A 26,680-nucleotide genomic window follows, 5' to 3' on the forward strand; every position below is an offset into this window, starting at 1 on the left:
ATTGCCTTAGTTGGCCCTCAGGCAAATGTTTTTCTTTTTGGTTCATTCAATTATTTGCAGTGTGAAACTGAAAATAGAAAATTAACCAAATCAAATAACAAATAGATTCAGACTCCAGAAATGGACTAAAGTGTGAAAGCTCCCTTAATACAGAGAAGACCTAGAGGTTGATTTCGAAATGCAACAACAGAGATTTCTAATAGACACTGAAAGTTAATCTTATATACTATTACTTGTCATACATCAATGTATATTCTTTTTAGACTAGATCAATGGAACTGAATACTAAAACATCCTCATGTTCATAAAGAGAGCCCTGATTTAGATGCTGTGCAAACAGCAATGTAATTAAGAAACAAACACAGAGGGCAAAACAGTTTTTCCTAAAAGCTTTCCTATTATCTTTTAACACACAAAAGATTGACACTCATGAGTGTTTCTGAGAGTGATTCATTGTTATCAGTGCCACACCTTCTGCCATCTCCTGCAGCCTCAGCAAGGGATCCCTGAATGTCAACATCTGCCTATCAAACAAACAGAACACCTCTGTGCCCCCAAAATTATCTGCACATTTGCCTTTTCATGTTTGAAATCATTCGGTCAAATGTCTCCACTTGGTAATCTCTGGATAGAAAGTAGGAGCTGAGGGGAAACGAGCTTATCACACATCAGTTTCAAATCATAGCAATCATAGAGAAAAGGGAACGGGAGTAAAAGAAAGTGGCAAAGTGACTTTCTGTAAAGGAGGCAATTGTCACGGCAATCACAGGCTTAAATGTCAACCTTTCAACAGCCCTATTTTAAGTAAACTCCATCTATTTTTCTGTATCGAGGTGTGCCCCAGAGTCTTCCACTGCTAAACATCGGTGGTTGTGTAGCACGGTGGCTTCTATGACAGTCAGGCTGAATTTTCCTACTAGAACATATGTCAGCTTTTGTACTGCAGGATCATTTTAGTGAACAATTGTATCAAATGCCCTTCAGATGTTATCCAAGTACCCACAGTGAAGATAAAATGGACAGTACAAGTGAATGCAATAATTCTCTGGGCCAAAAACACAAAAACATATAACACAAAAACAGTGTTATAAGATAAAGCTAGTCCAATGAGCACTGATCCAATGCTGAGTACTGGTATCAGGAGTAATACTTGGCTGAACCATTGGATTGGTATCAGAACAGTCCTTTTATGATAATTTATGTTCTGTTTTGTTTGAATGTGTTGACTGACCCTGCACAGATCACACCATCATATCTGTGATGTTTTGAATAATGTGGCAACAGCAACTTGCAGAGAATCAGCTTGGTTACTGAGAGGATCAAATCAGCATTAACTACAGTATCTCACAAAAGTGAGTACACTGCTCACATCAGACCAGGCTCTTTGTGTAAATATTTGATTATATCTTTTAATATGACAACACTGAAGAAATGACACTTTGCTACAATGTAAAGTAGTGAGTGTACAGCTTGTGTAACAGTGAAATTTGCTGTCCCCTCAAAATAACTCAACACACAGCCATTAATGTCTAGACCGCTGGCAACAAAAGTGAGTACACCCCTAAGTAAAAAGGTCCAAATTGGGCCAAATTTTCCCTCCCCGGTGTCATGTGACTTGTTAGTGTTACAAGGTCTCAGGTGTGAATGGGGAGCAGGTGTGTTAAATTTGGTGTCATCGCTCTCACACTCCCTCATACTGGTCACTGGAAGTTCAACATGGCATCTCATGGCAAAGAACTCTCTGAGGATCTGAAAAAAAAGAATTGTTGTTCTACATAAAGATGGCCTAGGCTATAAGAAGACTGCCAAGACCCTGACACTGAGCTGCAGCACGGTGGCCAAGACCATACAGCGGTTTAACAGGACAGGTTCCACTCAGAACAGGCCTCGCCATGGTCGACCAAAGAAATTGAGTGCACGTGCTCAGCGTCATATCCAGACGTTGTCTTTGGGAAATAGATGTATGAGTGCTGCCAGCATTGCTGCAGAGGTTGAAGGGGTGGGGGGTCACCTTGTCAGTGCTCAGACCATATGCCGCACACTGCATCAAATTGGTCTGCATGGCTGTCGTCCCAGAAGGAAACCTCTTCTGAAGACGATGCACAAGAAAGCCCGCAAACAGTTTGCTGAAAACAAGCAGACTAAGGACATGGATTACTGGAACCATGTCCTGTGGTCTGATGAGACCAAGATAAACTCATTTGGTTCAAATGGTGTCAAGCGTGTCTGGCGGCAACCAGGTGAGGAGTACAAAGACAAGTGTGTCTTGCCTACAGTCAAATATGGTGGTGGGAGTGTCATGGTCTGGGGCTGCATGAGTGCTGCCGGCACTGGGGAGCTACAGTTCATTGAGGGAACCATGAATGCCAACATGTACTGTGACATACTGAAGCAGAGCATGATCCCCTCCCTTCGGAGACTGGGCCGCAGGGCAGTATTCCAGCATGATAACGACCCCAAACGCACCTCCAAGACAACCACTGCCTTGCTAAAGAAGCTGAGGGTGAACGTGATGGACTGGCCAAGCATGTCTCCAGACCTAAACCCTATTGAGCATCTGTGGGGCATCCTCAAATGGAAGGTGGAGGAACACAAGGTCTCTAACATCCACCAGCTCCGTGATATCGTCATGGAGGAGTGGAAGAGGACTCCAGTGGCAACCTGTGAAGCTTGGTGAATTCCATGCCCAAGAGGGATAAGGCAGTGCTGGAAAATAATGGTGGCCACACAAAATATTGACACTTTGGGCCCAATTTGGACTTTTTCATTTAGGGGTGTACTCACTTTTGTTGCCAGTGGTTTAGACATTAATGGCTGTGTGTTGAGTTATTTTGAGGGGACAGCAAATTTACACTGTTACACAAACTGTACACTCACTACTTTATATTGTAGCAAAGTGTCATTCCTTCAGTGCTGTCACATGAAAAGATATAATCAAATATTTACAAAAATGTGAGGGGTGTACTCACTTTTGTAAGATACTGTATATCAGCCAATACTCAGTGCTTTGATATTGGTATAGGATCATAAATGTAATAATTGGGATAGGTGCATCCCTAGAAGATATCACATAAGTTGCATATTGTATGAAATTTTAGCTGCTCTGAATGAAGTGTAGGCTTTTGGCAGGTCCACTGACAGTGCTACTTTTATATAAAAACTTCCTTAATAGCTTTCACAGACCAGATTGGTGAAAGCAACTCACCGTATTTGTGTCAGCCCAGGGATACACTTGTATGTGTAAGCAAGATGGCTGCTGCACATATCCTGTATTCATTTGGTGCATTAAATGGAAAAAAAAACAAAAAACAGATTGTGACACATGCATATTGTGCAAGGTCAGTATGTAAAACAATGCGTTTGGTTCATTGGTAGGACGTAAGAAATACACTCTCCACTTCGAAACATGATTGGTTACGAAGTATGACTGCCGCATACTGTCAGATGTCAAGTATAACCCTGGCCTTAGTCTTTACCTCATACCTTCATGGCACTCAGGGGTCAATGCTCAGCTATTGGCAGCTCTCCCAATGTGGAAGTCTGGACACATTACTATTGATCTGATTGCCTTTGTTCCACATACAAAGGACAGAATGCCTTGGCTCAGAACGATTGCACTTTCATTCGATGGTGCATTGAATGGCAAAAAATGCAGTTCTTCTGAGACTTCCTTAAAGCATCTGAGTTTGATGTAAGCTAATCTCAAACCCTAAAATCTCTCAATCCTGCAAATCAATTGAAATTCTGGGCACAAGTATCTTTACAGCAGAAAGAAAAACACCTTTAAAGGGTTTCCACAGCCAATAGGTTTTTAAACACAGATAGATTATCAACACCATTACCATTCCCCCTCTGCCCTTTCAAATGTCTTTTCCTTGCTCTTCGTTGTTTGTCATACTTATTATAATGAATATTTTCTAGGCTAGTGGTACTGAAAAACAGTGCAACTTATGGACCTCTGGTGAGAGCTTTGTAATGAATTAAATTTAAATCCCTGTGTTTACCTTTGAGAACATTAAAAGAGAATGAGCTAAGAACAAAAAGGTCACACAACCTGCTGTTGGAATGTAACCTTAACCCTAACCCTAGATTAAAAAAAAAAAAAAAAAGCATCAAAAATAGGGAAAAAAACCCTACAAATTCAGATTTTTACTTTTTTTAATTTTGTAATTTTAGTGTTTAGTGCAACATGTTGAACATGAGCACACACACTACCATAATCAAAAGCAAGTGAATTAGGCCAAATTTCCTAAGTGACAAACTCTGAGGGAAGTTTTACTAATAGACTGTAGTTCTTCGGCCAAGACCGCTACTAGGTATAATGGAGGAATTAATGGTAATGTCACTAATCTCGAGAGAATAGAGTAAAATTCTACTAATATCCTGAGCTTGCTGGCCAGAAAAGGTGAAGCATTATAGTTGTCAAAACTCTTGTGTACAGACTGATGAGTTTTATGTAGCGGCAATGGCTCTTAACCTTTTCTCTGTTATGATTGGCAGCGGAGACGGATGCAAATGCAGATTAGGTTTGATAAAAATACAAAGAAAACACAAAACAGTATCTATAGAATTTGTAGCGAAAACACTAAGGCTAAACCAACATAAACCAACGACCATAAACACAGCAACAGAAACAATGGCAAAGACACACAAACATAAGACAAGGAGTGCAGTGCAAACTGTGACTATATATACACGAGTACTTGTTAACACCAGTGTGAATCAGGTGCAGTGGTCATATGACAGTAATTCAGTGGGGTGCTGTGGCTGCTGGGAACTGTAGTCCAGAGTTCGTTCCAGCATATCCATGACATTCTCCAGTAAGGTGGACCACACTCATGCTGAATAAATAGATGTCCCCAAACATTCCCATGTGCCAAAGTCAGGGGAGGAGAAAATAACATACAGCAGGAATGCTAAGGATCTGTTTACAAATCTTTCAATAGCCACCAAGATTAATTACACTCAGCCCCCACAAATAATCAATTAATGTACACACCAATGGACAGCAATGGCCATATATAAACACTAATGGAGCTTTAACTGTTTCTTCAACTGTTTTGGAATGGTTGACATCAAAAAAGTTCAGCCCTTTTTGAAATGTGCTGTGCAATCCTCCACAGGATAAGAGTAACTCCCTCCACTCTCCAATGTTCTCCTTGAAAACAGGACATTGTTGAGCCGAACAGAAACATGTTGCTTTTGGCACGAGCACCTGCGCTCTCCCTGCACACAACGGGACCTGCAATTAGCATGGCCGGCTCCCCAGAACAAATATCCTCCACTGTAATCCTGCCATAGCGTCAGAGACACAGCTCTGTAGCAGGAATGCTAGGCATTTCCTTTAATGTGCTTTGGCCTAGCTGGGCCAGAGGAACCAAATTTCACGGCACAGCAGACTCCCACAGAACAAAACTTCCTGTCTCTTGCACTTTCTTTCCCTTTCTCTTACTGTGCCCTAATAATTACTCTCACTCTTGTCTCATATGTCAAATCCAGTCTCTCACCATTTATCTGCACATCTCATCCATTTAAAATACAGTTTCTTTCTTTTGCACAAGGTGACAGACTTCCACTTTAATATCAAAAGCCAATCCTATACTCATAATCACTGCACTATCAAGTACTGGTATCTAAAAGTAGATTCAGTATTTGACAAATTACACAAAACTCTGTTTCAGAAGACTGGGTCACTGGAAGACTACCATTTACCTCCATGTTAATTTCAAATACAGACCCTCTGGTGCAGTCACAGTGGTTCTTCAATGCTCGCCAGGTCTCACTGATATCAAGACGTATCTCATCACCATGAAACCGAAGAAATTTATACCACAGCATCCTTGACTCATTAAGAGGATTGTTTAAAGACACATACCAACAGTCCAAAAAAAACAATATTCATGTGTCTTTCATTTCAAGTCAAGTATAGAATACTGGAATCTCCGTTCTGTGTCCAAAGGTTCTCTCACTTTTTCTTCAAAATTTTATTTTTTTGTTCTTTTCATTTTGTAGTTTCTGAATTATAATGCCTTGGTTAAATGTTTAAAACAATTTCTCTGGAAATACTGGAGATAAACTTATGCAATTCAGTCAGAGAATCCCGAACAGCATCTTCAAGTAGTCTTACCATCCACTGACAGGTCTAACTATGATTTACCACTCTGACATTTTTTCACACCTTGAGAAAAATCTAGTTAGCTATCAAAGGTCAGCATATTATTCCAGTTCTACTGAGGATTGATTTCCCTTAGATTCCTAGTAGGAATGGTCCAGAGGAAAATGTTCATTAACAACTACCAAGGAAAGGCAGAAAGCATCCTTAACAGTCTTCTTCTCCCCTTTCAGATGTCTGTTCCTTTTTGGCTTTTATAATTATTACATGCTATATTTACTCCACAGGTTATAGCACCCATCAACAGTAGCATTCACCACAAATGTTATAACTTCTCTGTTGAGTATATGCACACAAAATTCCTGAAAAATGAAATTCCCTCAGCAAGATTAGGTTTTTGGATGAGCCAAGATGACTGACCTTTAAGGACAAACCTATATTCCAGCTGATTCCAAGTGTTGTAGTCGCAAGTGTAATAGTTTAAATGCAGTTCTGTGTTTTTCCTCCCCTCTGCTACCAGCAGTGCAAAGAAAAGTGAATGTGGGATTAGGAGACAGGCCTTAATCACATTATAGAGAAGGTTCCAATTCTGCATAACAGAAGTGATTGCTTAAGGTAGAATCAATAAGCTTTCACCATGTCTTCAGACTCCCAACACAAAATTATGGGCTAAGCTGATGGATCATGGCAGTAATGTTTTTCTTATGTAAATAATAACCACCAAAGACATGGTGCAAAAATGTGTCCCAATCCCCAAACAACACTGTAGTGATGTCCAAGGAGACAAAAGCAGGTAAAATACAGCAAAACAGCAGCCAAAACTAGACGCGTTTTCAGTAAACAATAGTGCATACACATACATACAAAACAATAGTCCAAGCTAGACATAACATCACAATAAACAAGTGACAATTCCAAAACAATCCAAATCAGTCAAAACAAGATAACAAGTACCTATTATGATGAAACACAGCGGGGACAGCTTAAAAAGAACGACAGCCTGCTACAGCTCTGACGAAAGTACACCTGCCACAATAAAACAAGGGCCATCAACCATTGCCAAGACCGCTGTGATAACAAACATATATTTTGGAGTTTAATTGCAAATGTGCTGCCAATCCAACCTGAACACACAGGCTCAAGGGGAGAATTTAGTGTGTGTCCATCAAGAACTGCATTCTTCAACGCACCATTTGCATTCTGATAACTCTTATCAGCTTTGGGAAAGTAAAGCTGTTTGTTAATCACAGGCATTCTAAAGAAACTTACAAACCCATAAACAACATGTTCCCCCCCAAAAAGATAAGGAAAACATTCACTCTCCTCACCACACCCTTTGTAAAAGAAAAAGCACCATATCAAAATAAGATAAAAAATTATTTGGCTCTAAAAAATTTCCAGGAAAATGTTGTGCAGTGGTTGAGCGAGAGCAGAACGGTTTAAAATAAAAAATCTGTGTTTCCACGGATTGCCGAGCTAACGGACTACTAGTTTATAAATAAACAATTTAGCTGATCGAAATAAATATTTAGAGAAGGAAGGAAAAGTAAAACAGAACAGGAATATACAAACTAATCTTATATTCCTATATAAAGTCCAATCCAAAAGAAATCATTTTAAGTGCATGGTTAAACTTTCATTTTAATCAATATGAGCCCATTCAATGTTCTAAGTTCAGCATTGTGCACTATATGTAACCTCATAATCTACTACAATGTTGTGATCTTGCTGGCCCAGTAACCTAGCTGCAGAAGAACTAGTATAGCTGCTAACAGAGGAGCTGATGTATATGTATATTTCTGTCTGTAGAATTTATTCAGTGGAACTGAGTCAAAAGCCATGTGGTTTGGATAGATGGCTGTTTACGCTGCACTCACGTATCACTGACATGTCACATCTGCTGCTGATCCCAAGTTAGCTCGCGCAAAAACAGAACATGACATTTCCATCCCGCTCAATCTAATGCCTATGTATTAGACCAGAAATGTGATTAATTCCCTAATGCCTAAAGTAGATCATAGGTTAAGTCACTCTGTAAATGATTCCCAGAGATTATTGCCTGTCTGAATCATTTATGAGCATCTTAGAATTAACAAGGAAGCCCATTTCAATTACAAGGTTAATCACAGATCATTTAGTTTGGCAAAAGTGTATATTATATTCAGAGGTAGGAAGTGCACCAGTGGAGTTTTACACTGGAATATTCTAAAAGCTATGTTTAAATATGGCTACACATGGATCAGTTTCTGCACGAGAGAGTTGAAGACAGTGATTTTACCTTCGATCTTCTTCAGGGCTGTCTGACAAGCCTCCTCGCTGGCAAACTCAAATGGGTTGTTGCATGTTCGTACGCTGTCACATTCACACCTCCCATCAATTATGTTACAGCCTGTAACCAAGTTCTCGTTGCACGGTTCAAATCCCAAGAGCTGGTCGTCATCCCAGTTTTCATCTGAGCAAGGATCAAAGGGAAAGAAATATTTATCAAGCTAGAAGACAAGTAAATTTACAGGGTCAAAATCTAATATTACCTACATTTGTTTGCAGTTATAAAAGGAACAGCACAGTGATCACTGTGCATTAAGCTTTAGCTGGTAATAAGGTTAGTTAATAGCACATACGCAGATGCAATATTTAACTATATGTGACTGAGTGACAAACAGTATCTGGAAATGACAAAGAAAGATACTCTAAAGTCCCATCATGTTTGGAACACTAAATAGTATTGGTTTTATACTAATTCTGAAATAAGAATGACCCTTAACCTTATGGCAATGCAATATCGCAGCCACATTATGAAGTGTTATTTACAGTGCAAATACATATAACTGATATGTGGACTGGTGTTCCAGCTTGCTGTGTGCTCACCTTATCACTGTGTGTGTGTGTGTGTGTGTGTGTGTGTGTGTGTGTGTGTGTGTGTGTGTGTGTGTGTGTGAATGTGTTCAAATAGGAGAGAACATACAATATATGCACATTGTACAAGTGCCTGTACATGTATGGAAGTGTATGTACTAGCGGATGTGTAATGTATGCACTTCCTTCAGTCTCTGCCTCTGCCGAATGCAGGCAGTAAATAAAGGCCCATAGATTCTATGGACACTTCCTTTCTCCATGAAGGTCATTGACTTGTCTAGTGAAAGTCTCCTTTCTTAGTAGCTAATATATAACAGTGGAAAACAGTACAGTATCTTACTGCTTGGCAACTATGTAATAAATTGCCTTGTGCATGATTTTCTCAAACAAAGCCAACATCAATCTTGCTTTTGGCCAGGGTTAAATCAGATATATGCCATGTCCTAATCTTAAACTTGGTGCTGCATGTGGTACAGTGCCTCACAGCTCTGGTTCAATCCTGAGTTTGGGTAACATTCTGTGCAGAGTTTACATGTGTACTGACAGCTTTAAATTGTCCCTAGGTGTGAATTAGTGTGAGAATGTGTTTGCATGTTGCCCTGCGATAGAGTGGCAGCATCACATCCAATGTGTATGCCCATGCCGCGCCCAGCGTTCCCAGCATAGGCTCTGGATCCACCACAACCCTGACCAGGATAAGATGAATGGTACTAAAAGCACTGGAACCCCCAGGCTGATCACTTTAAATACTTAAAGTATTTGAGTGAAGATAAATAAATGGTGGACAACAAATTCCCTTTTGCATTAGGGACTGAATGTGTGCATGGCTGCTGGTGATATGGCTCTCAAAGGCAGCCCAGCCATTCAGCCACTGGGATCAAACATGCTGGGTGTGATCACAGCTGCACAACACAATGCCTACAGTGTGTGCAGCAGTGTACACAGAATCTGTATTGTCCTCCAATACTAACACAGCTTTGCAGTGCTGTATATGTATAATGCAAAATAAAGAAGAAGTGAAAAATATGCATTCGTATAAAAAGTGAAATTAATTTTGGCACACCAGGTAACATTGTGCATGTCTTCCAGCGATTTTTGTGAGGCTGGATTGCCTGGAAGCAGCATCCACCTGTCTTCACAATGACCTTGAATAGATGCTGCCAACAGCCGCTACTCCAATAACTAAGCAAGGCTCTCCAGACTAGCTGTGGGTCATATAGCAGGGTGAGGAAGTTCAAGCCGGAGCACTTCTGGCCAAACATGTCTGCTTCTAGCCTGGCATGGGGCTCGTACAATAAACACTCTCCTGGTGGTCTGAGCCACACGCAGAGCCTCAGCTTGGCAACAACACCAATAGATATGTTACTGAGTTCCCTCGCATCTCTGATTCTTTCACATGAGCTGCTTTTGACGAACGGTGCCATTTCATGTCCCAGAGCCTTGGTACGTTCCAAAACAAGTTGTATATAGCTGCCGAGATTGGATTTCTGTTCTAAGAGACCGGGGGAGAACATCTTTTAAAAGCATGGTTGTGTTTTGACACTGTTCCTGAGTCAAACAAGTTTAAAGAAACCGTCTGCTGCTGTATTCTGGGGATAGTACAACAATTCCATTAGTGTGTTTAAGAATAAGGTGATAGTTTTAAGGAAAACTCTTATATTTGGGTTCTCCAAAGAAATGACGCACCACTTCTTCAGAGAAATAAATATTCTATAATTCTATGATAAATTTAAAAAAATGATTCTACTCAAATCTGGAATGTTTACCATTACTGTGACTTAGAAAGGTAAACAATGAGGAAAACTGTGACCTTTCACATTACTTAATATAGATGAACCACTAAGCAAACAGGCAGCTAAAGCAGCCTCATAGAAATTATGCAAATAGACCTCATAAAACAAACCGGCAAACGTTATCTACATTCAACTGTAATATATCCACTGAATTTGAAATAATTGTGTAGTTAAAGCACAAATGGAAGGCTTTTACAGCAGTCCTCAAATTACAGCTCGTCCTGTTATGGCGGCTCATTTTGCTTCTGTGCCCACAGTGGCACCCGGTTGTTATCCAAGCTAGAGACCTTCCTGAAGCACAAAGTGTTTACTAATTTGCATCGACAACACTTATTAATTAGCTCACTCTGTAAAGAATAGCCTTTTTTTTAACAGAGAAACCATAATACATAATAAACAATAGCAGGAGTGTGCACAAAGGAGAAAAATATACAGATTGAGACTGTGTAAAATTAAGTTAAGAAGCAGCATCCACCTCTCAGCATACACGCAGGGAAGGCTTTTTGCCAAAGTCCCACTTCTCTATCCTGGGGCTTGGGAATGATAATCACCAAAAACCCCTGCATCTCTCTCCTCAGTCTCCTACACTGCTCTGTGGTAGAAGAGAAACTTCCAAAGAAAGAGTGACAAAGAGGCTGCTAAAGGGGAGGAAAGCATTTCCGCTTGTCTTCCCTGACTACACAAGACAACCTGTGTTCGCTGACAAAAGTAATCTGGCCCTCACTGTCCTTTTTTTTTCTTCCAGGGGACAAAGTAAAAAAAAAAGACAAGGGCAGACATCCACAGTTGCATTCAATGTAGAATGGAGAAGAAAGGAAGTTGAAAGCTTCAATCTAAAGAGTGTTTTTAGGACCTAGCCCAGAGCAATTCATATCTGATGGCATCACAACAATAGAGGGAAAAGTGGAGAGGTAAACACACAACATGATGTATAAAAATATAGAAAAGGAGCAAATCCAGGTAGTGTTCAGTAATGTAAAAAAACAAAACAAAAAAAAACAAAAAAAAAACCACCTTTTTTTTCTCCAATTAAATTCAGCAAGAATATGCCTAACCCCTGTTTTAACAGGTCATTTAGCATTTACCAAAAGAATTTCATACAAAATTTGTCTTACAGACATTGATTAAGAGCAATATGGTGCTCTATTATTAACAGCAGAAGCCTGGAGATTGACATGCCTGTGCTATTGTCTTTGAACAGGCTGCATGTAATTCCATGTGCCCTTTGTCCACTTTCTAGTCATTTATGTAATAAAGACTGCTGATTATTCTCCCAGCCAGACAGTCTGTGATTTTAGTGCATGACATTGTAATGCTGGGAGTAGGGACTCTGCGCAAGACTTTGGATGCATAACATGCAAAGAGGTCCAAGGCCCTGGTGCCAAACTCAACACTGATAATCAGCTTCAAACCACGATGCACTTATATTCAGGAAAGTTCCAGTCATGTTTTACACACACATACAGTTGCCATGTCAGAAATGCACGCTATGTGTGATAGACTGGGGTGTCAAGCTACACAAATAAATCCCAGCCGACTCCCCATGCCATTGCATTCCAAGGTGAACTGTCAATAGAAGCTTGTGCGTGAATGTTTGACAGAATAAGCGAGTAAATACCCATGCTTCCCAGGCGAGTGTAAGTGTCATACACGCTCTTTCAGGATTAATATATGTTGTTTTTAAGGCCCTAAATTATTTGGCATCAGACAGCTGGACTGACACGCAGCCAGAGGGCTGAAAACTCAGATAGGCTGCAACAGGCCGAGCACACACATTCCTCCGATACACTGCAAAAACAAGGGAAAAGGAAGTGTTTGTGTGTGCTCACTTTTTATGCTCCTTCCTGGCTCAGCACTAGCCCTGCCTACAAATGGTTTTGGGGATAAACAAAGGCATATGTAGACAGTTTCTCTCTTTCTGATGTTGGCAGTAATTCTTTAAAAAATATTTGTTCAACATAGGTAATGTCAAAGTTTTGTCAAATTTGGAGAGTTAGCAATATGTTTTAAACTTTTAACACTTTCAGATGTTATGTATTGGGGTGTAATAAAGCCTCAGTGATTAAGGCTCAGGGCTACTGAGCAGATGGTGGTGACTTCAAGCACTGGTGCCAATAAAGTCTATCTTCTAATCTTCTCTCTTTTTTTTCTTTTTTGGCTGAATTATTTTTGATATATGTACAGTATCTTACAAAAGTGAGTACACCCCTCACATTTTTGTAAATATTTGATCATATCTTTTCATGTGACAACACTGAAGAAATGACACTTTGCTACAATGTAAAGTATTGAGTGTACAGCTTGTGTAACAGTGTAAATTTGCTGTCCCCTCAAAATAACTCAACACATAGCCATTAATGTCTAGACCGCTGGCAACAAAAGTGAGTACACCCCTAAGTGAAAATGTCCAAATTGGGCCAAATTAGCCATTTTCCCTCCCCGGTGTCATGTGACTTGTTAGTGTTACAAGGTTTCAGGTGTAAATGGGGAGCAGGTGTGTTAAATTTGGTGTCATCGCTCTCACACTCCCTCATACTGGTCACTGGAAGTTCAATATGGCACCTCATTGCAAAGAACTCTCTGAGGATCTGAAAAAAAGAATTGTTGCTCTACATAAAGATGGCCTAGGCTATAAGAAGATTGCCAAGTTCCTGAAACTGAGCTGCAGCACGGTGGCCAAGACCATACAGCGGTTTAACAGGACAGGTTCCACTCAGAACAGGCCTTGCCATGGTCGACCAAAGAAGTTGAGTGCACGTGCTCAGCGTCATATCCAGAGGTTGTCTTTGGGAAATAGACGTATGAGTGCTGCCAGCATTGCTGCAGAGGTTGAAGGGGTGGGGGGGTCAGCCTGTCAGTGCTCAGACCATACGCCGCACACTGCATCAAATTGGTCTGCACGGCTGTCGTCCCAGAAGGAAGCCTCTTCTAAAGATGATGCACAAGAAAACCCGCAAGCAGTTTGCCGAAGACAAGCAGACTAAGGACATGGATTACTGGAACCATGTCCTGTGGTCTGATGAGACCAAGATAAACTTATTTGGTTCAGATGGTGTCAAGCGTGTGTGGCTGCAACCAGGTGAGGAGTATAAAGACAAGTGTGTCTTGCCTACAGTCAAGCATGGTGGTGGGAGTGTCATGGTCTGGGGCTGCATGAGTGCTGCCGGCACTGCGGAGTTACAGTTCATTGAGGGAACCATAAATGCCAACATGTACTGTGACATACTGAAGCAGAGCATGATCCCAGCATTTATTCCAGCATGATAACGACCCCAAACACATCTCCAAGACAACCACTGCCTTGCTAAAGAAGCTGAGGGTGAAGGTGATGGACTGGCCAAGCATGTCTCCAGACCTAAACCCTATTGAGCATCTGTTGGGCATCCTCAAATGGAAGGTGGAGGAGCACAAGGTCTCTAACATCCACCAGCTCCGGGATGTCGTCATGGAGGAGTGGAAGAGGACTCCAATGGCAACCTGTGAAGCTCTGGTGAACTCCATGCCCAAGAGGGGTAAGGCAGTAATAATGGTGGCCACACAAAATATTGACATTTTGGGCCCAATTTGGACATTTTCATTTAGGGGTGTACTCACGTTTGTTGCCAGCGGTTTAGACAGTAATGGCTGAGTGTTGAGTTATTTTGAGGGGACAGTAAATTTACACTGTTACACAAGCTGTACACTCACTACTTTACATTGTAGCAAAGTGTCATTTCTTCAGTGTTGTCACATGAAATGATATAATCAAATATTTACAAAAATGTGAGGGGTGTGCTCACTTTTGTGAGATACTGTACATACTGCTATTTTATATTCCCAAAGGAACTACTAGTTTCTTAATTTACAAAAACAGTGTCCTTGGTGCAGTCTGAGGATTTGGTTTTTATTTTTTTATTTTGCTGTGCCGACAACACATAAAATCTATAAAAGCCTAAATGATGACAGAATGTTTTTTAACCATCTTCCAAATCATAACTGTGTAAAAACAGTTTCTTATTATACAAGGAAAACCACACTGGGCTAAAAGCATTACATATCTTTGACTTATCATTATCAAATGCCTTAACATAAGCATCTTGTGCAATGCGCCACTTGCGTTTCATTAGTGATCAGTGAAATTCACAGCTATTAATTGATGTACAGTTGTAAAAAAAATCTAAATTGTTCAGCGTGTCTCAGAGCCTCAGACCACGTGTGTGGCCTTCAGAGCCCAGTATACTAAACAACAGCCTGTGTATTTTAGTGTTATGTGCTGTGCAGTGTGCTCAGAGCCTAGGCTTAATGGAATTTCTCTGTTACAGTGCTATAAAGGCAGTGTCCCATGGGAACCTGTGACTCTTCTGTTAACACAGGACCTGAAACGTCAGCTCTCAGAATGGAGTACAATGGGCAGATTATCTCATTGAGATGGATGTGTTGAGTACACATGAGACGCTTGGTGACATTCTGACATAGCTAGCAAGGTTTTAGACATATTTCGGCAGCCTGTTTTACCACTGGCAAGAAGTAAATAAAAATATTTTACTGAAACATATTTATGCTTCCTTATACTTGAAGTGTCAAAATTTGTTACAGACAGAAAAACACAATTTGGGCCAAAACCTGATCTTTCATCTTTTCTGCCTGATCGCCAGAATCCAACCACAGTGACATCTAATAGGTTTTCCCAGACTGCCACATACAGGCCTGTCAGAGAACATGAAGCGCAATAAGAAAGCATGTCATGCATAGATTAGAAAGCATTTCACTAGAATGACCCTGATCTCAGCTTGTAATAAGGTTAGGGCTGGGTCACCATAGCATAGGATATTACGGCCAAAACCGCAGGTCTCCTTGCAATCCTTGCTTTGATCTTTTGCATTCCTGTGGCAGGCACTGCTTTGACACTTTATCCTGTTCTGTTTTCTTGGCTGGATTACATTAGATGTCACCTAAGAGATTACACGCAAAGCAGCCAAGACGCCTTCGGCATGTTTTCATAATCAGTTGTGTTGAAATCTGACCCACAGCATTGAGCTGTGGTGAGCATTCTGATCATGACCAAGACTGGTCCCAATAACAAAAACAGCAGGCCTCATTATTGGTTTGCAGTCTAACACACTGTCAGAAAAATTTTTTACTAAACTGTACCTTTTCTTGTCACTGCGGTGGTAACTCAAGGGTACATCTTTTGCACCTTTAGTGTGTACCTTAAACCTGGAAAGGTGCCCTTAGTGCACCTTTAAAATATTACAATAAAAGCTAATTACAGGTATAAGAGTGGACTGTAAATCACCATATAATAGATATACAATAAAGGTACAAAAGACCACCCCAGTAGGCCTGTCACGATAATTACATTTTTGACTTATTGTACAATATATGGACATGACCTCAATCATTTTTGCTGACCTCAATATTGTTCATATTGTTCACGTGCATGTTTGTTTACATAAGAATGAATGTGACCAACATTTTATCCATTCACATGTCAAATTAAAATTCAAACTTCAAATATTCGTCAAATTTCAAAAAAAGTAGAATTCACAAACTGTGTGCATTCGAATTTAAGGTGTGTAGCAAGCACTGATTTTAATTAAAACGTACTGTTGAAAAAAATGACATGGAAGTTATTAACAATGCACTAAAAATGTTTTTTGAAGACAAAAAATCTAAAAAGAATAGTTGTAGTATTTCAAATAACCCAGTCATAGTCAATAATCTCGGGGCTTGACACAGTTAAGGGGATTGACTAAAGATGAACATTAAATGAATACCGGTAAACTGAAGTGCTTTACTAGCGGGTTAATTAACCCAAACCCAAACCTAAACCCAAACACACATATACATAAGATATTAATTGGACATACAGTATACATGCTCCCTGGGATAGGCTCCAGGTTCCCCCGCAACCCTGAAAAGGAGTAAGCGGTTGAAAATGGATGGATACAGTATACATAACATAAATATAATATTACAACTTGCTTCTGCACAAAATGACATGAATGTGCAAGTGAATTTGAACGTAAGTAAATTGCTAGGTACAATGGAAAGTCACGTTGTGAATACTCTCTTTCCATCCATCCATCCATCTTCTATACCGCTTATCCTTTTCAGGATCACAGGGAACCTGGAGCCCAGTCCAGGAAGCATCGGGCACAAGGTGGGGTACACCCTGGACAGGGTGCCAATCCATCGCAGGGCACAATCACATACATACTCACACACCCATTCATACACTACGGCCAATCAGCCTACCATGCATGTCTTTGGACTGGGGGAGGAAACCGGAGTACCTGGAGGAAACCCCTGCAGCACAGGGAGAACATGCAAACTCCACACATACAGGGCCATGGTGGGAATCGAATCCCTGACCCTGGAGGTGTGAGGCGAACGTGCTAACCACTAAGCCACTGTGCGCCTTACTCTCTTTCCCTAACAACATATTAAAACACAGACGATGAATGACTAAAGCATAAAAAATTCACAATATTGTACTACAATGTCAAGATATTCTTAAGAATTAAAAGTCCATTGTTCTTTGAAAGGGTGTACTTGCATTATTATAATCATGTAGCATAAAATGGACAATAATATCATTTACTACAATTATTTCCGGGGCAATATATCATCCAGCAAAAGTAGTTAATCTGACAGGCCTACACCCTCGGTGACAAGGAAAGGTATTTTTTTCTGAGAGTGTAGCCATGGTTCTGATTTGTCTGAACATATGACATATCTGCACATATCATTTGAGTTCTATTACATTTAAAAACGTTAATGATAAAAATCATGATATCACCCCTTTAAGCACTTAACTTGTGCTTTGTGATGACCAACGTCTTCCTGTTCAACAGGTGGAAAATTAAAAATGAATCCTTGCATCAGATTAGTCATCACATTAGTACTGATAATGACATAATAATAATGGTAGTAAGACAGACATGGGGGTGGGGCGACTTGTGACACTTGTGATTGGAAGCTGTCGTCCTTCTGTGCTCCGGTGTAAAACACACGGTAGGACGCGCGAGCTCAGCCGCATAGCCGACATTCTGATGAGGGGGGGGACCCAACGAGCCTAGGCGGAAGGATGATGGCACGTCGTCCCAAAACAGCACGGAATCCGTTCGCAATCATATCTCAAAGAAATGCAAACCCGACACACTGCAAACACATTAACTGGCCCGCTCACTTCCCCTCTCTCTTTCTCTTTCCTCTATGTAGCTACCGTAAACACTCCGAGGGAAGCATGTTTACGGTAAACAGCTGTACCGTCCATCAGCACTCAGGTTATTTTAGATCAGCATTACACTGTGTATAATCATGATTCATTAACTGTCTGTTTACTAGAACTTCGTTTTGCGTAATGTAGCAGACTATTAATGCAGGCTAGTTAACAACCATAATATATAGTTCAGTCTTTCTCTAACTTTGAAGTTTCAGTTTCAGTCAGTGCGAATGTAATTATTGTAAATAAATTGTCATATGACCATTTTCTTGATTCGGATTGTCATCGTGTGAATCAGATCGTCCGATTATTATTAATCTAGTTTAATAACTTGACTGATGCGTGACGTAGGTATACTGGTTTGCTGTTTTTGTTTGTTTGTTTTTTTCCTGACCAGCTGAATAAACTGAGAAAGACAGCATATGAGAACTAATGAGGGTTAAAATGGTGGTTAAGACCATGAGATCGGACTTGAAGTAAACCCAAGCGTGTGTAAAAACCAACTTTCCGCGAAGAAGAACTGCGTTCAGGGCAGACCTCGGGCTTGTCAGTTACCTTCGCAAACTCCGACTTCGTACTGCGTGATGGAGCCGCCGTCGAGCGGAGGTCTGATCACGCACCGCAGCCCCGCGTCGCACGTGCCGTACAGGCCGTACACACCGCCGCAGCTCTCGTTCTTCTGCTTGGCGCACACGGAGCAGCAGCCGCATATACCAGGCACCACGGCGCCGACACACTGCTTCGGCTCCTCGCACTTGGACTCGTCGCAGGGCAAACACAACAGCGCCCGGCCACTTCTCGCAAGCAGCAGCAGCAGCGCGAGCTGCGAGATCAACACGCAGTTCAGAAGAACGTGCATCCTCAAGGTGAGGAACGATGATGAAGAGACCATGGGGGAGGAGAGAAAAAAGCAGAAACGCAAAAATGTAAATCCAACCAAGTTGTCTCCCTGGTTGCAAGGTATTAGAGACGCAGAATCCCCCAGCGAAAAAGCTTGCGAACAATGGCTCTAAGAGAGCGCGTGACGGGATCCGTTTCTACCGTCCGTCTTCTGTAGCATGAGAACAAACCCCCGGTAAACTTTGCAGAGGTCTCCGAAACCCCTTCAAAAGCAGGACACGACGCGGCTATCCCACGCTGTACAGCGCGTGCATGGTTCACGCGTGGCGATTTCAGCCGAGTTCATTTGCTTTTCAGACGGGAAAACTTTCCTCCTCGTACTCACGCACCGGAGTCTTTTCGGTCTGTTTTTTTTTCTTTCTCTTACGCAAGCAGGGGAATTTCTTCCTGCTCCAATGAAGATCCAGCAGCGGCAACAGCACTGCGTTCTGCGAATAATTCCCTTTTCAAATAAGTAGAAAAGCGAGTTGTCGGTCAGGAATTCGCTCGTTTCGCTCGCCTTAAGGTCGCATGAATAAAACGTTTCCTGCTTCTGTCGCACAGCTCTTGTTTTGTCGCTCTCTCTCTCTCTCTCTCTCTCGCACTCTGTCGCCGTTGCTGCGCGCGCTCCGCTCTGTGCCTCTCCGTGACCTCATAACGGAACCACTCCCATCTTGCATTGCTCCGCTCCGCTGGGCCGTTCACTCCACATATGGAGCACGCGGGAAGCGCGCGCACGCACGAGCCGGACACGCAGAAACGGCGCAGGGGGCGCGCGGGTCGCGCTGTTTATGGCATGGGGCCCCACATAGACCGTTGTTTGTTTGTTTTTTTCTTTCACACTCAAACCATATTTGTGAAAAATGGGAGAGATGAAGGGGGAGAAAAAAACAGTTGGCCAAGTGCCACCTGAAACCAATATAAAAAAGAAAGAAAGAAGAAAAGAAAGTTGAATGAGATTTCTGACAAAATTATTTTGCTTCTTTTTAGGTGGTGAAAAACCTTGTGTGATCGATGTTAATAATTGTTTTTAACCAAGAGACTAAAAGAATCCTTAAGAGAGAAATGAAAAAGTCTTGTAATACTGATATTGCTCAATTAAAAGATTGTTATCAAAGCACAAAGGTGTCATAAAAACAAATTTATTACAGGATTTAGGACATTCTTCTTTAGATTTGTATTCAATATAGTGCATATGCACAAGCGATTTTCGCCCAACTTTTCTCACACAAACCCTGAAGCTCTATCAGATGTAATGAACCTGCAGGTGTCGAGTGATAATCATGAGTATGGGGCAAAACACAGCCTTCTTTCTGCCTTAAGAAACAATTAGCACAAGCATCTCTGGTGCCAGATACCCTTGAACTGTATGTGCTCTACACTTTCTTGTCCATTTGGTGCCTGACACAAAGTCTTGTTTTTCCAGCTACTGTAGTCAGGACCTTTGAACTATGTCATGTATGCCAGTGTCAGATGCAGTTGCAGCTAGTACTGATGAGTAGGTAGGTTAGGTGTGTGATAACTGTCAGGCCAGTGTTGTATGGGGCCACCAACATAATACATTTCTTAATGTAGGATGAACCTTGACCATAGATTTGACAGAACAGGAGCATTGCAATTGATTTTGAAATGCTGTCTACAAATCAATAAAACACAATCTTCAGCACCTTCAAAGTATGTTTCACCATGGGTTTTTCTTGTCAGATCTATCTGACAAGTATTGAAAATCTCATCACAGGTTTTGAGGAGTTTTCTTCCTCCCCACCTTGATGACAGATACAGTAGCTCAGGCCTTCAGATACAGTGACAGAGAAAACATGTCTTTGGACCAGTGCCAGGGTTACAGTCAAATTACAGATCTATGATGACAAAACAGTGGAAACATTTTGGTATCAAATGACTAGGGAAGGGTTTTTCTAAAAAAAAAAATTCCAATGCACAATCAAATGTCTCATAACATTTAAATGGCACACTTATATAGTGCTTTTATCCAAAGCGCTTTACACTGTCTCATTCACCCATTCACACACACACACTCACACGCACACACCAATGATAGCAGAGCTGCCATGCAAGGCGCTAACTTGCCATCGGGAGCAACTTGGGGTTCAGTGTCTCGCCCAAAGACACTTCGGCATGTGGAGTCATGCGGGCCACTACCAACTGAGCCACAGCTGCCCCATTTCTGTTATTATAATAACATAAAGGTATCATGGTTGCACAGAATACAGCAGAGGTCTAAGACTCCCATCATCTACTGCACATCAAATGATCACGACACTCACACCATATGACTGTTTGCATTAATGTTTAATGACCATTAGTATTTAATTCATGTTTTGTACAGCACTCAGAGTCTAACTTTTGTTGTCATTGTTTGTTATCGTTGTAACCTAATTCATGTTCATGTTGTTACCTTGGTTATTCCTTGTTTTGTTTCATGGTCTTTATTTTTCGTGTGTTTTGTGTTTTTTAAATCTGCACTTGCATCCACCTCCTCTACCATCCCGTGACAGAAAGCTAGACCTCTCCATGGATGTGGCAGATTTTTTTCAAGGGCCAACAGGAATTCATGCAGAAGAACCACTTCATGTGGGAACAAAAATGGAAGGGAGAATGGGTCAGCACCATGCTGAAACGGCTGGAAGCCATGTGCCCCTGAGGATTTTTTTTGAGGAGGGGGGCCCCTGACCAGGCTGAAACCATCTCCCACCTTCCCTGCCCCACTGAGTATGTCACTCTTCCTCATTGCTCTGCTGAGGACATCTCTCTACCCCTCTGCCCTGCAGAGGACGCCATTAAGGCTCATGGTCTCGCCATAGGTATCACTCCATCTCCCTGATCCGCCTCTGATGTCAGTACGCTACCTGGCTCTGCTTCTGATGTCACTCTGCCTTCCTACTCTACTGAGGTCTTTGCTCCACCTCCTTGCTCTTCTGAGGATGTCACACTGCCTCCTTGCTCCTCTGAAGACATTGCTCCTTCCCCCTGCTTTACGGTGTATATTGCTCCCCCTCTTGCTTCGCAGAGGATGTCACTCTCTAATCTGACCTTGCAGAGGATATCATTCCCCCCTCTGGTTCCGTGGAGGATGTGGATCCCCCATCTGGCTCCGCCTTGGGCTTCGCTCCCCTTGCGGGCTTCGCGGTGGCTGTTGCTCTGCTCTCAGACTTTGCCTTGAGGGTCACACCACTGCTTAGCTATGCGGAGGAGATCACTCCGCCTCACTGCTCAGTGGAGGACATCGCTTCTCCAGGCCGGTTACACAAACGGTGCCACTCCTGATTCAAGTTTTTGTTCAATGACCACTAGTATTTAAGTCACGTCTTGTACGACACTCAGTGTCTAGCTTTTCTTTTGTTGTCATTGTTTGTTAATGTTGTAGCGTAATTCATGTCATGTACATGTTGTTAACTTGCTTCATTATTCCTCATTTTTTATCATGGTCTTTAAGTTTCATGTGTCTTCACTTGTAATAAACTAAATTTGCACTTGCATCTGCCTTCTTTACCATTCCGTGACAGAAAGCTATCCTCGATTCATTTTTGGGAGTGTCACATGTTCTCCCAGTGTCTGCCTGTGTTTCCTCCAGTTTCCTAAAACTCTTTTGACCATGCTAGAATGAGTGTGTGTGTGAGTGTGTGTGTGTGTGTGTGTGTGTGTGTGTGTATGTGTGTGTGTGTGTGTGTGTGTGTGTGTGTGTGTGTGTGGTGCCCTGCAATGGAGTGGAATACCATCCAGAATGTATGGATACCCCCTCAGGTCCAGTGTTCCTGGGAAAGGCTCCAGATCCACCCTGACCAGGAAAACACAACCAATGAATGAATAAAGGCTAACTAAATCATTACCATTATCAAAAATGTAATCTATTTTCCTTATATCAATAAAACAATATACAGTATGTAAGTTTATAACATCTGCTTTGCTTCTGTTAGGGGTATAATTTTTCATTACTGTAGCCCATTTAGAGAGACATATTGGCAATATTTGCCAGTGTTTCTCATTACAGGGACCTTTCTAAGGAAAAGGCAATGACATTGTCAATAAGTTAACTCCAGCAATGTTCTGTGTCACTTTAATTTGGATGTGTCTAATCATGTAATGATGTTAGGCGCCGGCAAATTTAACACCCACTGTTCCAGCACCACTGTGTTTGTTGTGATAGTTACCAAGGAGAGAGCCACAGGTGCTCCTGTGCCCTATTGAATTAGCTTTGATGAGCCATGTCTTATCAGTCATCTGACTGCAGTGGGAGTATGACCCCTGCAAGTCCTCTCACAAACCTAAAAACATGTAGATAACCACGAGGAATGTGTCTCAAGCCCAGGGTTCTTCAATCAGAACCATCTCAGCACTCATGCACTGTATTAAAATAGAGGGAGTTCGGCAAATGCCATGAACACATTTTGGATATTTGCTCATGTTTAGCTGTTAAACTATGCCTTTCATTTAAGGCAGTCTCCTCAAATCATTTTTAGCAATCAACCTTATTATGCACCGCCACCCTCACTGAGTAGTGAAATTAGATTTTATACTAAACAAAAATCCCAGGCAGAGAACTCATTTTAGTTTATTCCTATTATATTGTGACAGCACTGCATGGAGACGCTGACATGTTTTCCTCTTCGACCTGTCGTGATGAAATCAAATGATGCTGGGCACCATTACTCTGTGACAATGCACAAACCTGCACCCACTGGGATTCAGGCATCTTTCATCTGCTGTTTTCCACCAAAATGTCCAAAATGTATTGCTCTCCCAGCCTGGTACCAGCATGTGGACTGAATGCTTGCATACTTGCATTCAGTAATCATTAAGTGTTGTTCCCTTTTTTCAATCCTTTTTTGGGGGCACTGATTGAAGGCTTGCCAGTGCCACAGATTTACCCTAGTGCATTCTTTATCTCTCAGAGGACACATGGTGCTGTAAATGCTAATCTCTGTGGCATCTGCTTTTGTGTGTGCTGCTACACTAAAGTCAAATTTGATATTGTTTCCTGGTGACAGCACTCTGTCAGTTTCATAGAGGTCAGTGAGAGTAGAGATGAGGAACTAGATAACATTGGTGTTTACTTTATGTAGACTCTGTGTGTGTGTGTGTGTGTGTGTGTGTGTGTGTGTGTGTGTGTGTGTGTGTGTGTGTGTGTGCCTGATCCCACCATTAGGGCTGTCACAAAATGTTTTGTTCTCTCTCCCACACCTGTACACTCTATCATGGTATTTGCGTTAAAGAATTCTTAGTACCTTTGCGCCCTCATACATACGCTGCCTCAGCTGATTAGAAGCCAACATCACTAAAGGCAATTGTTCTGTGTATCCTATCTGTAGGCGTTTTTTGCATTTCACAGTTTTTCTCTGGCATTTACTGCTTCATTGCACTGTTTCCTCACACTCTGAAACAATTGCTTAGATTAATGGTATATCTTAAATTAAATAAGCCAGTGCCAATAGACTTCACTCTCAACAAAGGGTAAAGGACTAGAGACCAAAAAGACAAAACAGAGAAGCCCAAAAAATTACAACAAATAATTAATGTCCACACATGAAGTTACTTACTGAGATTCATGAGGTAATTTAATTCCCTTGGCCACTGGAGTGAGCGGGTGCCATAAATGTGGGACCAGGAGCACTGCCGAAGTGCGTAGAAGCTCTGATGACGACCAGCAGAGTCATTGTGACTGGGGCATCAGCACTACAGGCAGTTGGCTAACTGCACCATTAATCATCAACACAGACAGAGCATCATCCTCCAAATACACAGAAGCAGTTGTTTGTTCTATAATGCCTTGAAATTTTGAAACTGAGTTTGGCCTTATCCCATTCTTTTTATTAGCATCTGACTTGTACATGTTTGTTTTTATATAATTGTGATGAGGACGAGGGAGGGGCCAGGCTGTGAGGATGAATGCTTGGCATTGAGTTGCCTAATCAGTGGAAGAGAGCAATAAAGGAGCGGCTGGAACTGCCAGATGGAGAGAGAGAGAGATGCATGTGTGCTTTATGTTTGAGTTTGGTGTGTGTGTTTTATGTTCTGTTTATGATTAAACATTATGTTTACATTCAGCTGGTTCCCGCCTCCTCCTTTCCCATCTTTGAAGTGTTACAATAATATTTGCTGATTGCTTATGAATTATGGCTGTGTACACAGACTGATTGCACCTTTTAATAGATAGTGTTTGACACACTTTATTGAACAGGCTGCCGAGGTCCTATTCTGAGCCATTTTTGCTTCATCAAATGTCATCGGTTTAATTGGATTGTTTGATGCAGAACTTCTTGCCAGCAGAAGCCCCCATGTGGCCAGTCCAAAAATACCTTTGGTCTTACTATAGACTGGATTCATTTTGCATGGCTGAAGTATCTCTGAAGTACATGGAACAACAGCCAATCAACTGAGAATAATTACAACCAAAACTGTCAAAAGAATCCGCATTGAATGAAAGTTTGACAGATGAATTATCTGATAATTGAGTCTGCTCAATTTTTTGTCTGTGAGGCAAAAAAGTTGAAGTTAATGCCTTTCATTCAGCTGACAGCTAACATTCATCGGCACTCCTCAAAGCATCCCCGGCATCTCAGCAATTCCACATCTTTCTTAAGATTTTACACTGGAATGCAAGTAAGATGAGGATGATAATTTATAGTGTAACTTTGTGTTTTTTAATTACAGACTACATAAAACATAATAATTTCTTTTGAACAGTTTAGATCTTCTTCCAGACCTAATAAACAGCAGTTTCTGTTCCTGTAATATGGCAACTGACTTCGGAGTTCATGTGACACACGAATGTCTGATTCAAGACCAAGACTGCAGCGAGTAGGCGCCATAACTGTGAAACAACCCTGTGGGAGCATTAGACAAAAGTTCTCCTTGAATCGGCCTGTCAAACATTAAAATGGTTTTTACCTTTTATGCAATCTAATATATTTATAAATATGTGTGACATAGCAGCATATTATGCTCCATATATTAAGTAACTACTCAGAAGTATAGGCGCATGGTTTCATGTCAGTCGTTCCATTCCAGGATTTCATTGCCCAAAACTATTTAGTAATATATTTTGGTTTTCTGGGATTGGAGGGCTCAGCTTTCTAGGTTACCTCAAGGGCAAATACATATTTAATCATCATTCATTTTTGAGTAATCTATACACCTCTAGGCACTGACATAGGTATGCACACACTTTAAACCACTCTCATGCATTACCCGGGTAAAAGGACACATGAGAAATTCCATACCTTTCACAAGCATTATCTATCAATTTATGAAACTTGACCATATAATCACAGTGATACATTCTGTTTGCAGTCTAAACAAATGTAGTTACTCCTCTAAATGTCCCAACAGCCTCTCAAAATAACTCTTTTCCACATGCACAGCCGACTGTAATATTTCTCTCATTCTCTTCCTCTCTCTTTTTTTCAGCGTGTTCTTTTTCATGAGCACATGACAAAAGAATGCATGGAATGTCAGTGACCGGCGGGCCAGCAGTGTTTCCAGTAGCACAAGCCTGTGAGAACTGGGAGTGAGGGTAAGGGGGCTGGCTCTGAAGTCTTGACTCTTTACTGTGTTTGGGGAAATTATGGGTTTTTTTCCATATAAAGAAGTGCATGCCACAGCCTGACCAGCAAGCCTAATACTCCTCTCACTATGAAAAGAGATACACAGAGAGAGAAAGAGACAGAAATGGAGACAGAGAGACAGAAAAACAGTCAGTGATAGTGACAGAGGCAAAGAGATAAAGGAAGAGAGACAGGCAGGTGGATGAAGTGAAAGAGAGTGAGATAGGAGAAGAGAAGCAGCAATAGTCTCAGGACACAGTAAAAGGAGTCA

The 26,680-nt window shown here is 41.4% G+C and overlaps 1 protein-coding gene across 2 annotated transcripts in view; it reads right to left on the reverse strand.

Annotated features, from left to right (window-relative positions):
- The window catches only part of crim1 (cysteine rich transmembrane BMP regulator 1 (chordin-like)), a 90,442-nt gene extending 70,954 nt beyond the window's left edge, over positions 1-19,488 (reverse strand). The window contains exons 1-2 of one of the 2 annotated variants that reach the window (XM_017476348.3): positions 18,524-19,488; positions 8,391-8,564 (exon numbers count right to left, since the gene is read on the reverse strand). In XM_017476348.3, coding sequence (XP_017331837.1) covers positions 8,391-8,564; positions 18,524-18,860 — 511 coding nt within the window. In that variant the 5' untranslated portion in view covers positions 18,861-19,488. The remainder of the gene's footprint in view (positions 1-8,390; positions 8,565-18,523) is intronic. The other variant, XM_017476349.3, reaches the window with a different exon arrangement.
- Positions 19,489-26,680: the final 7,192 nt, after the last annotated feature.

This window comes from Ictalurus punctatus, chromosome 9, assembly GCF_001660625.3.
Source record: "Ictalurus punctatus breed USDA103 chromosome 9, Coco_2.0, whole genome shotgun sequence".
In the NCBI taxonomy this organism is placed as follows: domain Eukaryota; kingdom Metazoa; phylum Chordata; class Actinopteri; order Siluriformes; family Ictaluridae; genus Ictalurus; species Ictalurus punctatus.